Source organism: Agelaius phoeniceus, chromosome Z, assembly GCF_051311805.1.
Source record: "Agelaius phoeniceus isolate bAgePho1 chromosome Z, bAgePho1.hap1, whole genome shotgun sequence".
Classification (NCBI taxonomy): domain Eukaryota; kingdom Metazoa; phylum Chordata; class Aves; order Passeriformes; family Icteridae; genus Agelaius; species Agelaius phoeniceus.
The window spans coordinates 57,238,942-57,252,729 of record NC_135303.1 but is presented as its reverse complement, the minus strand read 5'-3'; the positions used below and the strand labels follow the sequence as shown (position 1 = coordinate 57,252,729).

Below are 13,788 nucleotides of genomic sequence, written 5' to 3'. Positions count from 1 at the left end.
CATTTTCCCACAACCACGAACACTAGGAAGCTTTCACATGTCTTCACTAATGACATAATGCATTATAAATAAAATCAAGTAACAGAATGAAAAACAACAAACCACTTTGTTAGTTCAGATCTTTTCAATACATAGACTCTATGTCTTTCTAGAGGAGAGTTGGTACTATAAACAATTTTGATAAACATTTAGAAACTCAATTTCAATGATCAGAACCTTTCACTGAAAGGACAGAGTGCAATTAACCAATATTGTTGTGCTGTTCAACAAGTTAATATAATGCTGCTTTCTCTGGCTTGGTTCCTTGAACCTTTTTCAATTCTGCAGGGACAATTTGCCATGAAGTAACAGCAGACAGTTTAGTTTAGTAAAATTAGTATCTTTCTCCCCTGCCTTTTCTTTTGTTATTACCATATGGAGGAGGAAGTTAAAATTGTTGGCTGCTCTTAACTCCCCTCCTATTTGTGGCTTGATGTTTAACTTTTTCCCTATTTTCCCTTAAAGAGGTTGCTATTGATGTTTAAGAAACATCCTGCTTTTTCATACACTCCTAAATTTTGACCTTGAAAGCAAAGCTTTTCTCAGGAAAGCATAGTTCTCCTGGTGTAAAAAAGAAGCTAGAGATTTAACAGAAGCCTAATTTCTTCCTTGCTCAAAGCAAACTTTGTCTTTTGTAGTCAACAGGATAGAGGACTTAATACTAAAAGGTCTTTTCCATTTAGTTAAGTGCTTGGAAGTACTTATTTATGTGGGCAAGTGGGTATTTTTTCAGAACTCTGAAACTCTGCATCTGCCTGCACAAATACATATTTAAAATAAAATTGGTTTATGCATGCAAATATGTGCATTTTTGACTAACTAGTGCTTCCAGAACTGTGTGCTCAAAGACACTATGGGACTGATAGAACTGGTCAGAACATATACAAGTGTGCATATGCACAACTGGGATGTGTCCACTCCGGTCATGTGTCCACTTCACCTGGCAGAAAACCGATGTGTGCCTGCGTATTGCTGAGGATGCAGAATGGATACAACTGGACTCTGACAGACATATCCTGTCCCTCGTCTAATCTCTGAGGAGCTAAGCATTGTCTTATGGATGGTGCTTTGAAATATCTTGAGGCAAGATTCAAAGAGCTCATCACTACATGCAAACCCCATAAAATCTCTGAAAGACACAAAAAAGCACTTTGGACCAACTAAATGTCTAAATAAATAGCAAATGTTTCAAGAGAGAACAGGCTGCTGTCACTCACTGTTGTTGGAAGATGGAACTTCCTGTCTAGAGAAGGAGATGGAGCATGTTTTGATATTGCTGTACCCTTGTCTGCCATTCCATTTACCATATTTGTATTCCATTTACTATATAGATCTTATATACATGCAGCTCTGAAAACCAACTGGTCTTCTTGTTTTTCAAGATGAGAATAATCTACTTGTACCTGTTATAGAAACAAGGTCTAGAAATTCCATGGTTTTGCTGGCTTGAACCATAGGATAAGACTGATATATGTTTGCCTATACAGAAGCAAACTTTTGGCCGTCTAGTCCCTAGTTATGGCTTTAGTAAGCAAAGTATTTTGCATTATCAATGAGTACTCAGAACCACCTTGAAAGAATCATATTCATAAAGCATTGCCAAAAACCACGAGAAAAATTACGGGGGAAGGGGGAGAGGCAGGAATTAAATAATTTCATCCCTAAAACATGTAGTAGAGAAACAAATATTTGAGCACTCAAATAAGTAAAATAAATACCTCCCAAAGTAAAGGTAGCAGGAGCCTGGAAAGTGAAACAAAAGGTAGAAAAGAACTGCTCTTAAAATAAATTCATATTGATTGATAAAATGCCTAATTTTTTTCCGCTTCTAAAATGTTCTGACTGTTCTTAGTAGCAGGCTATTTTACAGATGGCACCTTCTCTCTCAAGTAATGAAAGAGCAATGTTTGCAGAACATCTAGTTTGGAATATCACCTCAAGAAAAAAGTAAGAAAAGGCATGTAAGCCCATGGTCAGATATCTGAAATATCAAAAGAATGATCTCCAAGTAAGTCCTAATACATTTCTCATACTTGTTTGATGTTTCTTTATTTGTTATTTGGGTTGGTTTGGGGTTCCTTTTGCTTTGTATGTTCTTGATCACAGCCTAAGTAGGCATAGTGGCATGAACTTCTCAGAGCAAAACCAGGAAGGATGCTAGTGCAGATTAGAGAGCACAGAGCAGATAAACTGTATTCCAGCTATTTCCCAAAAAGGTTTCTTAAGAGAGAGATGGGAAATCCCTCTGTGATCTTAGTAATATCATGTAGTTTTTCCTGCTTATGCAGCTTCTAGCTCTTCCCCCAGGCATGAATAAATACACATCTAGCCTCTCCACTTCTTCAGGGGAAAGTCTGTGAAGCAGTGGTCTGTACAGCACTTAAGGGTACAACAGCCTGGCATGGCAGAGCACTTTTAGTCATGGCGAGGTGGAGAAAATAGGCAGGAGGTAGTATTTCTGTCAGTGGCCAGGTACAAGCCTTTTAAACTATTCCTTGTAGAAAAATATTCTCAAGTTCTGTATACATGCAATATGTGTTGTTATAATTAGACTAAATAAGTGCAATCTAACTCAGTGTTTGGCAGCGAATGAAAGTGTTCCCAAATTTTCTATTCAGAATATCACATAATAAGGAACAGTTTACCTGTTGATTTCTCTGTTGACTACATAGGTATCACGATTTATTTCCCAGAAGCCACATGATTTATTTCCCAGCTATACTGTTCCTCTTACCATTGTTTATCTGCCACATAGAGTGTATAGCAACCATCTTACCTTAAAAGCAAAGAAATGATCCGTGTATTTGTCACCAAACACAAACTTGGCACCTGCATCAGAGTACTCCAGAAAAGTCTGGGGACAGAAAGCCAAGTAAATTAGCCATAAGCTCTGGGTACCTGCCAAAACCATACAAAATACTGTAGCTGTCTTGCAGAAATATGGTGTGGTCCAAGAAGCTTGAGCTCTGATTTATAGGCGTCCAAGCCTTGCTGACTGTATTTGGCTGAACTGAGGGTATCTGCTCTGCTCTGTTGAGTACCCAACACAATAGAGGCCATAAGCTACACTGAAAAAAATTTCACTTTTTAATTCCAATACTGTGGTGCACTTCTATGCTCCATCTGATGCAAATAAGTACAATGAATTATATAGCTTAAAATGGAGATTTAACAGCTGAAATAATGAGTTTTGAAAGGTGTAGCTAAGAGCTAGCCTGAAGGGATCTTCTAGTTCAAATTTTGAATTTTTTTTCTTCTGAGGAAAATATATGCATTACTGATACAGTTTAAAATGGAGGTAAAATACAGTTTATAATAGCTACAGTAATTAGTTCTAACAGGATAAACTGTAAGACTTGAAAACATGAAGCTAGCAAAAGGGGGCACCAGACCTGCTTCACTCAGAGACTGGGAACCTGGTGACAAAACCCAGATGATTCCCACTGCCTGCAGATTAGACAGACATTAGATCAGTGCCTTTGCTCCTGCACAGAGATGGTATTCTGCTCTGTCTGATTTTACATGTCCTTAATTACCTGTGAAGAACAGCTGTGAGAATAGCATCCCTGAGGTGAAAAGTCTGAAAGTCCTTCAGAATATACGCCTCTGATGTATATTTTGGATATTGCTTATTCACTACTTTACAGTAACTGACTTTTTAAAAACTTTGTGTCTGCAGGGCTGCCTGCAAATGGATCCTGCCCAGTTTTTAGAGACCCCTTCCAGCATGCAAGTTTGGATTTTGCCACCTGTATATAGCTGAATTAATTTTCTTATATGTCATGAGGACTATGAAATGTCTCTGATGCCAGGAATGTTGCTGCTCTGAAGATAATTAGGGCTGTGCCCTGAATCCCAAGGCTTTTCAGCATATTGTGTTTATTACAAGGATGATTTGGAGTTGAGCCATTTCTAAGAGTTCCTATGAGTGCCTTGACAGAACAGAAATTTGTGTTTCAAGAATGCCAATTTATAACTTCAGCCCAATGATGGTAAAGCCATTAATAAACGGTATTACTCTTACTATTGTATTAACTGAACAAAAAAAAAAGAGAAGAAGGTTCAACTCAGGAAGTCAATTACTTTTCTGAGAATCCAGTTTTTCTCAAGAGAAGAAAAAATCAAGGGACAAATGGATCCTTGAACAGCCTGTTTGTATAATGTAAGACTCTCAAGACAAAAAAATTATATTAAACAAGCAAGGATTTTGCTCAATAACTTACCTGGATCTGAATGCCTAGCCAGTTAAATACATCAAAACCCACTTTGGTCCTCAGAATAAGAATCCCAAGAATAAACTGCATTCCTATTCCTGAAAATACAGGTCTCCAAGCAACCTAGATAGACAGAAAAATAAAGAAACTGCTTGTTATTTAAATAAATAATAGTTTACTTTGGATGTTTGTTTAAACAGATGTTTGTTTACTTTGGATGTTTGGATGTTTGTTAGTCAGGGGGTAGCCTGACTATACTGCAGAATGGAAGCAGCTGCCAAAACAGGTTGTAGGGGACTTAGATCTTCACATATCTGGTCAGAGCATGAGGAGATTTTGCTACGGGGTTTGTCCTTGGGTAATTTCAACTCTGTTTATGTCCCCTACCTTTAAAGACTTTTGATACTTGAGAACTGCTCAGTTTTATGTTGTGATTCATACATAAAGGCAGTCATAGGAGAAACTGCGTCTGCTTATGATGAGTTGCTCTTCACTACACTGATGATTCCTGTTCTGCTGCGTCAGAAAACGTCTTTGTTTTGTGAAAACTGAATCAAATCACTTACAAAACAAAGACTTACGATGGCATTCTCTAGTTTAATCAGATCATATTTGAATAACACAAACCAATTAGGTGCAATGAGGGCTCATGGGACAGCACAAAGCATTTGGAGTATGAGTTTTCACCTCATTTGGAGACAGCAGCAGTTGCAAAGGATATGGCAAGTTTATTAGTCTTTGTTGAGAGGACTTCACCTGTTAAGAAAGTCTCAGCACTGATGGAAGTCATGAAAAGTATTGGGAAAACTTGGTGACCTGGACAATGTGTGTATGATTAATGAAAGAATGCAGAGGTATATGAGGCATGCAAACAGGAGTAAAAGCTGAAGTGGTAATTGTGGTGGCTGAACGAAGCCCTTTGTAATACCACAGCAAATTAGAGCAGACATTTCTCATGGAAAATTAAAATAAATGGGTTTGTGAGCCTATGGGAGTGGGTGAGCAAAAAGTGAGGACATCAGCTCAGCCCCAGCTGCTGAATTTGCAGTGGAAAACAAATTTGTAAGGGGCTAAGAGTTATATAAGCCTGCCATATCTCTGGTTCCAGGCAATTTGTACTGATGTGATAACAATGTCCTCAAATCAGTGACTGTGATGTGCTGAGGACTGTGGTGAGGCTCCTGTGGGTGAAAGCATGGAGAAATTTCCAGTTTGAACTGTATCAGAGCTGGAACAGAAGGTGGACAGCAGGTTCCCAAATAGCGAGACAGGTGTTGGTACAGCCCCATACATGGTCCTCAACAGCAAAATTACTTTCCTCAGAAATTAAGCACAGTGCTTGGTCTCAGGCAAGGCTATATCCTTACTTTCCCACATTCTGTTACTCTTACTAGGCTTGGTGCTAGGGTAGGGGAATAGGTCTTTAGACACAGAATAAAAAAAATCCCCAAATGTGCATCATGGAATAAATACTCACTTGAGTTGGATATTTGGAAAAGATAAGCATCAGGACAACATACATCACAAGCCCACCAAAAGAGATTAGCTGACGGGATCCTTGTTTTGTTGTGTCAAAGATGAGCCAGCAGATGATCATTATAATAAGAGCTGCACACAACACCCTAGGAAATAAAAAGCATCACGATATCCTGAAGAAGACATTTGGGATATTCATTTCCCCTCCTATACCCAGAACATTTACATCTCTGTTTGTGAAGAAAACTCTTTGCACAATGTATTGCATTGAAACCTGTAGCTCTACACAAGCAGGAACCTGCCTTTGCTGATGTACCTCTGGCAACAACCCTTGGTGGCATCTGAAAGAAATGTCCTCCAAGACAGAGTATGGGAGGAAACCCAAAAAAAACATGAGTGACTCTAGTCTGAGTGGTATTTCTATTAAAAGAAATGTGATATCTTCCTTTCTCACTTCATCTTTCTTTTCTTTCCCTTCCTTTCCTTTGTGGAATCTTTAGTTCTGGGCAAGAGAGGCTGTGGTATTTATGATCTGCACTGTGCTGTTTACCTGGTGGGCCTATGAAACACACTCTACTGAGGAGCAGGCTATAAACAGCTCATTTCTTTGTAACCATTTGTAGTCCGTTCAGCTATCTCAAAAACAATGACATGTATTTCTGTGTTTCAGTGTTTCTATGGTTACCACTATCAGAACCACATTAAGCTTATTTATTGAAGGTAATTATTGTAACACTCTGGAAGGCAACACAATACATCCCTATACAGAGAGGAAGCACCGTCACAAGACTTTAATGCTAGTTTTGTCTAAGAGTAAGGTTTCACTGATTTTGGTGGTACCTAGATACATAAATTTGATCTTTAGATGGGGATTAAAAACATTGCAGGCAAATTCCACAAAATGGCTTGGCCATTGCAATGCTGAGTAACCCTTTCTACACCTGAGAGACTTTCTCTCTGCTGGAAGAAAACAGTTAAGCCCCTAACCTGTGATATGTACAATTTAAAGATTGCAGCCCAGATAATACAGCACTCACTGCCCCCATTTGTTCCATCTGTTCCTCAGGGCTTTTCCTGTTCCTTTTGCTCTTTCTTTTAGAGAGCTGCCAGATCATCTAATGGAAATCCCTGTGTGTGACTGCTCTCTAATATGGCTGCTGAGCAAAAGGACCACAATCTTTAAAACACCTTTCTTAGCAAAGCTATTTCTAAATCTGAAGAATAATCTGGGACATTATCCTGAACTGAGAATGACTCCTCCTTAAAACTCTTTCTTTCTCAGCTAGTAGGTGACCTAGCTGAAATAGATAGTAGCTAGTTAATTTCGTTTTCCTTTTTAATGATATTTTATTTGGTTTTTCTTTGGTCTACAAGACTCCTTTTTCTCCTTATTTTGCCAGGGATAACTTCAAGATCCCTGGTCACTGCTCAGGAATACTTGAAATAAGTGTCTGACAGGTCTAATTGTGTACTATATATCTACCAGATGAATGTCTACTATCCCAAAGGATATGTAAGGTCATACAACCTTATTATGACATTAAATCTGGCTGGCATGTTTTGATTCCTGAAGGTCAAGTAAAAATTTCTAGGGGGATATGTGGAAACACAGTGTCTAGATAATAGACTCTAATCTTTAGCAGTTTGCAAATGTTAGAGTTAAGGTTCATATGAACCTAACAGCTCTGTGAACAGTGAAGAACTTTCTGGTTTTCAGAATGAATGCAAAAGGCTGCAACACACATGAACTTTTGTGAACATATCCTTATTCAACCACAAACTTTTCCCACCTCAATTTGTGGTATTTCTCCTATGCTTTCTGCCAAGACTTTTGATCCCTAACTACTGCATTGAAATCCTGAATGGGATTTTTCCTGGTAAATACTGAATTATTCTGTGATTTTTATGAGATATGTGTGATTGACCCATCTCCCTGTTCTTATGGGGAAGTAAGCTGAAATAAAATCATAAGGGTAACCTGACTAGTGCATTGTCCTTCTACATAATAGAAAGTAATATTTACCATTTCAGCCAAAACCACTGTTTTTTCAGATATCGGTCTCCAGGGGAAAAGAATGCAGCAATTCTGTCTTCATACTTAGCTATAAAGAAATCCCAGCAGATGAAGAAGACGGCAAGGACAGTGATGACAAAGAGTGGCAAAGCTCTCTGAAAATTCAAAGTGCAGGCTGCAATAACTACTGCCAAGTATGCTGTCACAGAAACAAGAATATATATGTCAGTTAGGTTGGTCTTTTTTAAAATAGGATCAAATTTTAAATTTATAAGAGGTGATCAAAGTCAGGCCTGCGTTTATCTTTTTGGTGCTTTTCTGACTCTCAGCCTAAATACTGAAAAATCTTGCTTTTTTGGATAGTTTTGTTACTTACGATATGCTCATTGATATGAAAGGTGGCTTTCATTCTGTCAAGGCAGATTGTATGTTTTTGCCAAGGTAAGTTCCTATGAAACATGTTAATCACTCAGAAAAGTGAAACCCATCTACAAGAACTTCTTTTTCCTGTGTAAAAGTTATGAATTAGGAGCATGAGTCATGCTCTTTTTTTTCAAAGGAGGATGAGTTTATCCAATAAAACTAGAAACAAACACTTATTAACATATGTCATTTGACTGATTTGATGACCTCAAGTAATTGTGAAGCTTAAAAGTAACTTATTTCATAAAGTATCTATGAAATTATTTATTTGACAGGTTCACTGCAGATAAATGCTGGCCAAAAAAAATCAGTTCTTGTTTAGAATGATTGGATTTTATCTGTGGCAAATAAAGGAGAGGACTACTGATTTTTGTAATGCAAGTTGGTTTTTATGGAATTAATGAAATCCTGACATATTCTTATAAGTCACTCATTTTCTGGAGCCAGAATATGTCTGTTCTATGATAAAGCAAGACAAGATTAGTTATGAGGGCAGGATACTCAGCATGCAAGCAACACTTTTATAACCGCCTCCTGGTGTACTCATGGACATATTTCAAGTCTCTGTGTTCCCAGTGTTCAAGTAGGAAGATCTCAAAAACAAACTTGGTGAAGTAGAAGGAAACAAAACAACCTACAGGCTAATTAGGAAAGGGAGAAAGAAGAATATCTGAATGATTTTGCTGTGCATACTCTCATAAGTACATTTACTCCAGAAAAAATTTGCAGTGAGTATGGACTGATATGGGTCAGCAAAGAAAGCTTTCATTTCCAGCCTGATGACTTAAGTTCAGTCCTATTTGGTGCCTGACAATTTTTAAAGTGATTTCATGACCTTGGGCAAGTTACTGAAACTGTAATTTTGGAGTCAGCTGGTAATGGAGTAGACCCAACGTCTGAACTATGCTGTTATCGCAAGTATAATTGCTAGTCAGACTTTAAACATGCTGGAGAAGCAGTTTAGCAAGATTTGTGCTTTTGTTATGTTTGAGAATGAGTGGAGGTTTTGCAATCTGGAATTTTCTCTGCGACTAAATTCTTAACTACTTTGAAATACATCATTAAAGAGAGTCAAGAGTTTTTATGCTGGACAAAGACAGTGCAGCCTATAATCTCATACAGGTAAATAAATAAGGCTTCAGCAATCCTGAGTATAATATACTGTACCTGTTATTAAAATTCCATAGACCACATAATGAATTCTGGTTTTATGTTTCTTGCAAAATTCACAGACTTCATCATACCTTTTTTCTAATTGCCTAGGGAAAAAAAACCCCAAAATAATAGACATGTAAGCTTTTGCAGAAGAAAATTGTGTTAAATTGGTCAAAATTTCTCCACTGAAGTTTATTGAATTTGGAGAGGATTATATTTGGATGTCAAAGTGCCAAATATAAAGTTCCTTTTGAGAGGGACTTCTATGGGTTGATGCTGGTCAGGTGAAAAAGAAAATGTGGCAGGTATTTAATGGGACAATTGTCATCTACATAATGGGCCAAAGTCAGCAGGCCAGTTCTGCTACCCTCTGAAGTGCAGCTCTTCTGTGAAGAGATCTTTTAATAGGGTTGATGCAAACTGAGTGTGTAGTTTTAAGATTCAGTGTCCATTACTAGACCCACAAAATCTGTTAATACAGCTAGCCCAGCATTATGATGTGGAATAGTAGTATTGCTGGAATTGTGAAGGCCTAAGGCTGCATTTGTGTGTGTGTAAAATAACCAATACCCATCTAAAACCTTATTACAGTGTGCATAGATGTCTCTGTACTTTTTAAAATTTGATTGTTATTGCACTAACTTTTCATCTCATCATCTCATGGATGTTAAAATGGTTTGTTATATTTGAATGTCATGCTCTAGCGTCAGTTCTTCCAATTATAACATATTTCACTTCCTTTGTTTTCCTCACTAAAGATAACAGCATGATTTCATGAGGGAGGTCAAAATTTAGGGAAATAGCAGTTAAGGGAGTTAATTTAACAGAGGTTTCCAATGTTAAATATGCTGGTGACGTGGACTTATATCAATTACTGAAGTAGTGGCTAAAAAAACACCTTCATATTGTGCAAGCTGGAAAAAAATTACAGCTATGTCTCTTTCATCTCAGAGGCACTGCTTTAGAGAGGCACATCTCTGAAGCAGTCTCTCGCATTCCCAGTCCATAAAGGCAATGCTATATTTAGAGATGCTAATTATCTGGACTATACTTGTTTGGAAAATAAATGCAGCTGGAGTTAGATGAACACTGAAATCCAACATTAATATCCATATTTTCTGCACTCAAAAAAACTCAATTAATGTAAAATAAATTTGAGATAAACAAGAAATATTAATTTAAATTATATCAGTACACTGAAGAACAGAGCAGGAGCACACACCTTCGCAAGTACAGAGAGTAATAGGTTCTCGGAGAAATCCTGATTGCTTTTGATGCTTCAATTTCAGTTCTGGGAATTCCTGTAGCTTCACAAATCATAGCACTTTTTTTTCTAACTTGTAAGAACATTAGGTTATCTACCCAACCTCAGCAGAGAGATTAGATACAACAGGAAAAGAAAAAAGGAGAAATGAGAGACAAATAGATGAAAAAGGCAGTTACTTCATCAAATTTATGATTCCATCACCCAAGAAAAGGGAAAAAAATACTGCTACTTATGAGCCCTTTGGGATTTAAACTTCTTACTTTCAGATTACAATGTTTTTGTAATTTCTTCTTTTATCAAACACCTCTCTCTCTTCTTTTTACTTTATTAATTTAGGCTTTTATGACTTTGGTACCACAATATCTTAAAATATTTTAGCACAAAAGTCATAAATATGCAGCTCTGTTCTGAAAGGTGGCAGAAAAAATATATTCCTTATGAAACTTGGTTAATTTACTAAGGAAACATTATTTTCTAAAAGCTGATCCTATAGGCTTGAAATATAACTGAAGATGTTGAAAAAACAGATCTCACTTTAACACATTAATGTAAAATATTTGTATATGTCAAAACTATTTTTGCTTGCATTTTGTAACGCAAAAATCAATTTTCTGTTGTGCATGCACTTAAGAAGTGAATGCTAAAACCTTGCACTTGCAGTGAATCTGTGTTATCAACAGACTGATCTTTCAAAAGGGCTATGTCTTAGACTGCAGGCTATTCAGTACTATTTGTTGAAAGAAATCAGTAACACACATGAACCTTTAATATGATTTTAAGTATTGTGTCTTAACTTTTTTAATGCCTTAAAACAGGGTTTACAGCTTTCACAAAAATACCTAATCCTCAAGTAAAATGTGGATGTGTGCTTTCACTCTGTGATCACTTGGAAGTAGAGCAAACACAAAGCAAAACTTTTGTTCCATTAAAATAGCTTTCTTCACAGCTGTTCTGTTCCTACTTTGTGCTGGAGCAAATGGCTATGCAAATGAAAGACACTAGTGAATCTTCAACTTCCTGAAAGAGACCACTCTTTCTGTGTAAAAGAAAAGACCTCTGTGTAAAAAACACTGCTCTAGAAATATTGGAAAAGAAGTTATTGTACAAGAAAAAAATATTGCTCCTTTAATTTGCCAGGCTTTAAAAGGATAGTTCCACAATCACAGATGTCATTTGTAAGGTATAATAGTTTTAAACAAGCTGTGTTTCTGTATTACAAAAATTGCTAGGCAATAGAAAGGTCTGTGTAGCATAGGGGTATGGCAGTGAGATTTAGAGCTGTCACTCCAGAAGCATAAACACTGGCAGCTTTTTGCTTTGGCCAGGATGGAGTGGAAGTCTTACTCATGCGATAACACATTACCCTTTCAGGCGTGGTTGCTCATCATCTATGGAGGCACGTTTGTTTTCATGCAGATCACTCTCAATATTGATGTATTCATCCCCCTGGAAAGCAGATTAGTGCCAAGGTTGTCAGAAAGTTTTATGCTTCTTAGGTAAGGTGCAAAAAAGCATCCCCACTGGCAGCTGGCTGAAGCAGCCTCTAGAATTTCCTGCCTCCCCTGCATTCATGGTTCCAGCTCTCCCATCTGCCACCAAATCTCTGATCAGTGTTTAGACTAGCTGAGGAGTTTCCCAAGCCATCCATACCATTTTTCAAAAGGGAAATAAAGGAGGGAAAAATACCAGCATTACTCAGCATTGAAGAGGGCAGGGCCTCATAGCTGGAGGCCCTGTACTGCCTACGGTTGAAAAGGGCAAGCTGTGAATTAGCCAGCTGGCCCAGCACCTCCTGTAGACACCCCCAGATTTTGTTGCTTGTCTCTTTGCGGAACTTTAATATGATGGAACTTTTGCATATGGAGACCGGTTAAACTGAGCAATGCTCAGTGTTTTAGAAATTTAACTAAGCCAAAAATTTTATTCTTAAGAAAATTTATTGCCTGAGTCCACATAATCATGGCACTGTTAAAGCTTTTGTATGACTACAGGCTGCCCTGCACCCTGTCTGGGGACTGCTTTGAGGGCCAGGAGGGGCACAGCCCGAAGCTGCTCCAGCACACCCAGCACACCCATGGAGGCTGTCTTGCCCATGCTGCACCTCGTCCCCTGTCCCACTCCAGTGGGGCACAAGGATGGAGCTTGTCCCATGGCTACTTACCTCCATGCTCATGGTGGGGCCTGCAGAGTGGCCAGGGCCTGGGGCAGGCAACCATTGTGTTCAAAGACAGCAGCGTACCTGCATGTGGCACTCAGGCCTCTCCCTTTGAGCACCGTGACTGGCTGAGCAGCCTGGAGTGTCTGGCCATGACCAGAGCGATGACAAGACAGTCCTGGCCTGGCCTGGCAGACATGTCCTACCCTCTTCACAAGAGTGGCCCACAGTGCTCCGCCACTTTTGGAGCAGTGACAATCTGCAGGTGAGTTTACCTTTTGTTATTCTGTCACTTTTGTTTACGGTAAGTCAATTCCCCAGTCTGTTGTGGAAAGCAAGGCCCACCACAGACCTTGCCCTGGCCCCTGCATTCTGGCTGTCTGTCCTGCTGCAGGTGCTGCCAGAAGCCCTGGAAAACTCTCAGTTAGTTGCCAGAGAGAGACTTGAACCACAGAGTCATGGAATGGCCTGGGTTAGAGGGGACCTTAAAGATCATTAAAGATCAGAGTTCCAACCCCCTGCCATGGGCAGGGACACCCCACACTACACCAGGTTTCTCAAAGCACCAACCAATTTGACTTTGAAAACCTTCAGGGGCATCCACAGCTTCTCTGGGCATATTATTCCAGGGTCTCATCACCCCCACAGTAAAGAATTTCTTCCTGATATCTGTTCTAGACCTACCCTTTTTCCATTTAAATCCAGTTCCTCATGTTCTATGACTACATGCCCCTATAAAATGTTCCTCTTCCTTATTTTTTGTGAGCTCCCTTTAAGTGCTGAAAAATCACAGTGGGACCCTGGAACTTCTCTTCTCCCAGCTGAACAGTCATATTTCTTTCAGCCTGTCAAGTATCTTCAGGCTTTAATGATCTCAAAGGCAAAACTTAACACACGGTGAGACCAGGGGAATATATACATGGAAGCTGCTGTTCGTTCTCCTAGGGAAAGCTCAGCATAAGACCAGCAGGACCAGTTGGTCCTCTTGACTGTAGTTTTTGCAGGGTGCTATGGAGCTGCACTGCAACATATGGCTGCATTTTCA

At 38.7% G+C, this 13,788-nt stretch overlaps 1 protein-coding gene across 1 annotated transcript in view; it reads right to left on the bottom strand.

The window, feature by feature from the left end:
* The window catches only part of SLC28A3 (solute carrier family 28 member 3), a 38,173-nt gene that overhangs the window by 14,379 nt on the left and 10,006 nt on the right, over positions 1 to 13,788 (bottom strand). The window contains exons 3-8 of the mRNA XM_054652494.2: positions 11,952 to 12,034; positions 9,334 to 9,425; positions 7,753 to 7,942; positions 5,731 to 5,875; positions 4,263 to 4,376; positions 2,816 to 2,893 (exon numbers count right to left, since the gene is read on the bottom strand). Of these exons, the coding sequence (XP_054508469.2) occupies positions 2,816 to 2,893; positions 4,263 to 4,376; positions 5,731 to 5,875; positions 7,753 to 7,942; positions 9,334 to 9,425; positions 11,952 to 12,034 (702 nt within the window). The remainder of the gene's footprint in view (positions 1 to 2,815; positions 2,894 to 4,262; positions 4,377 to 5,730; positions 5,876 to 7,752; positions 7,943 to 9,333; positions 9,426 to 11,951; positions 12,035 to 13,788) is intronic.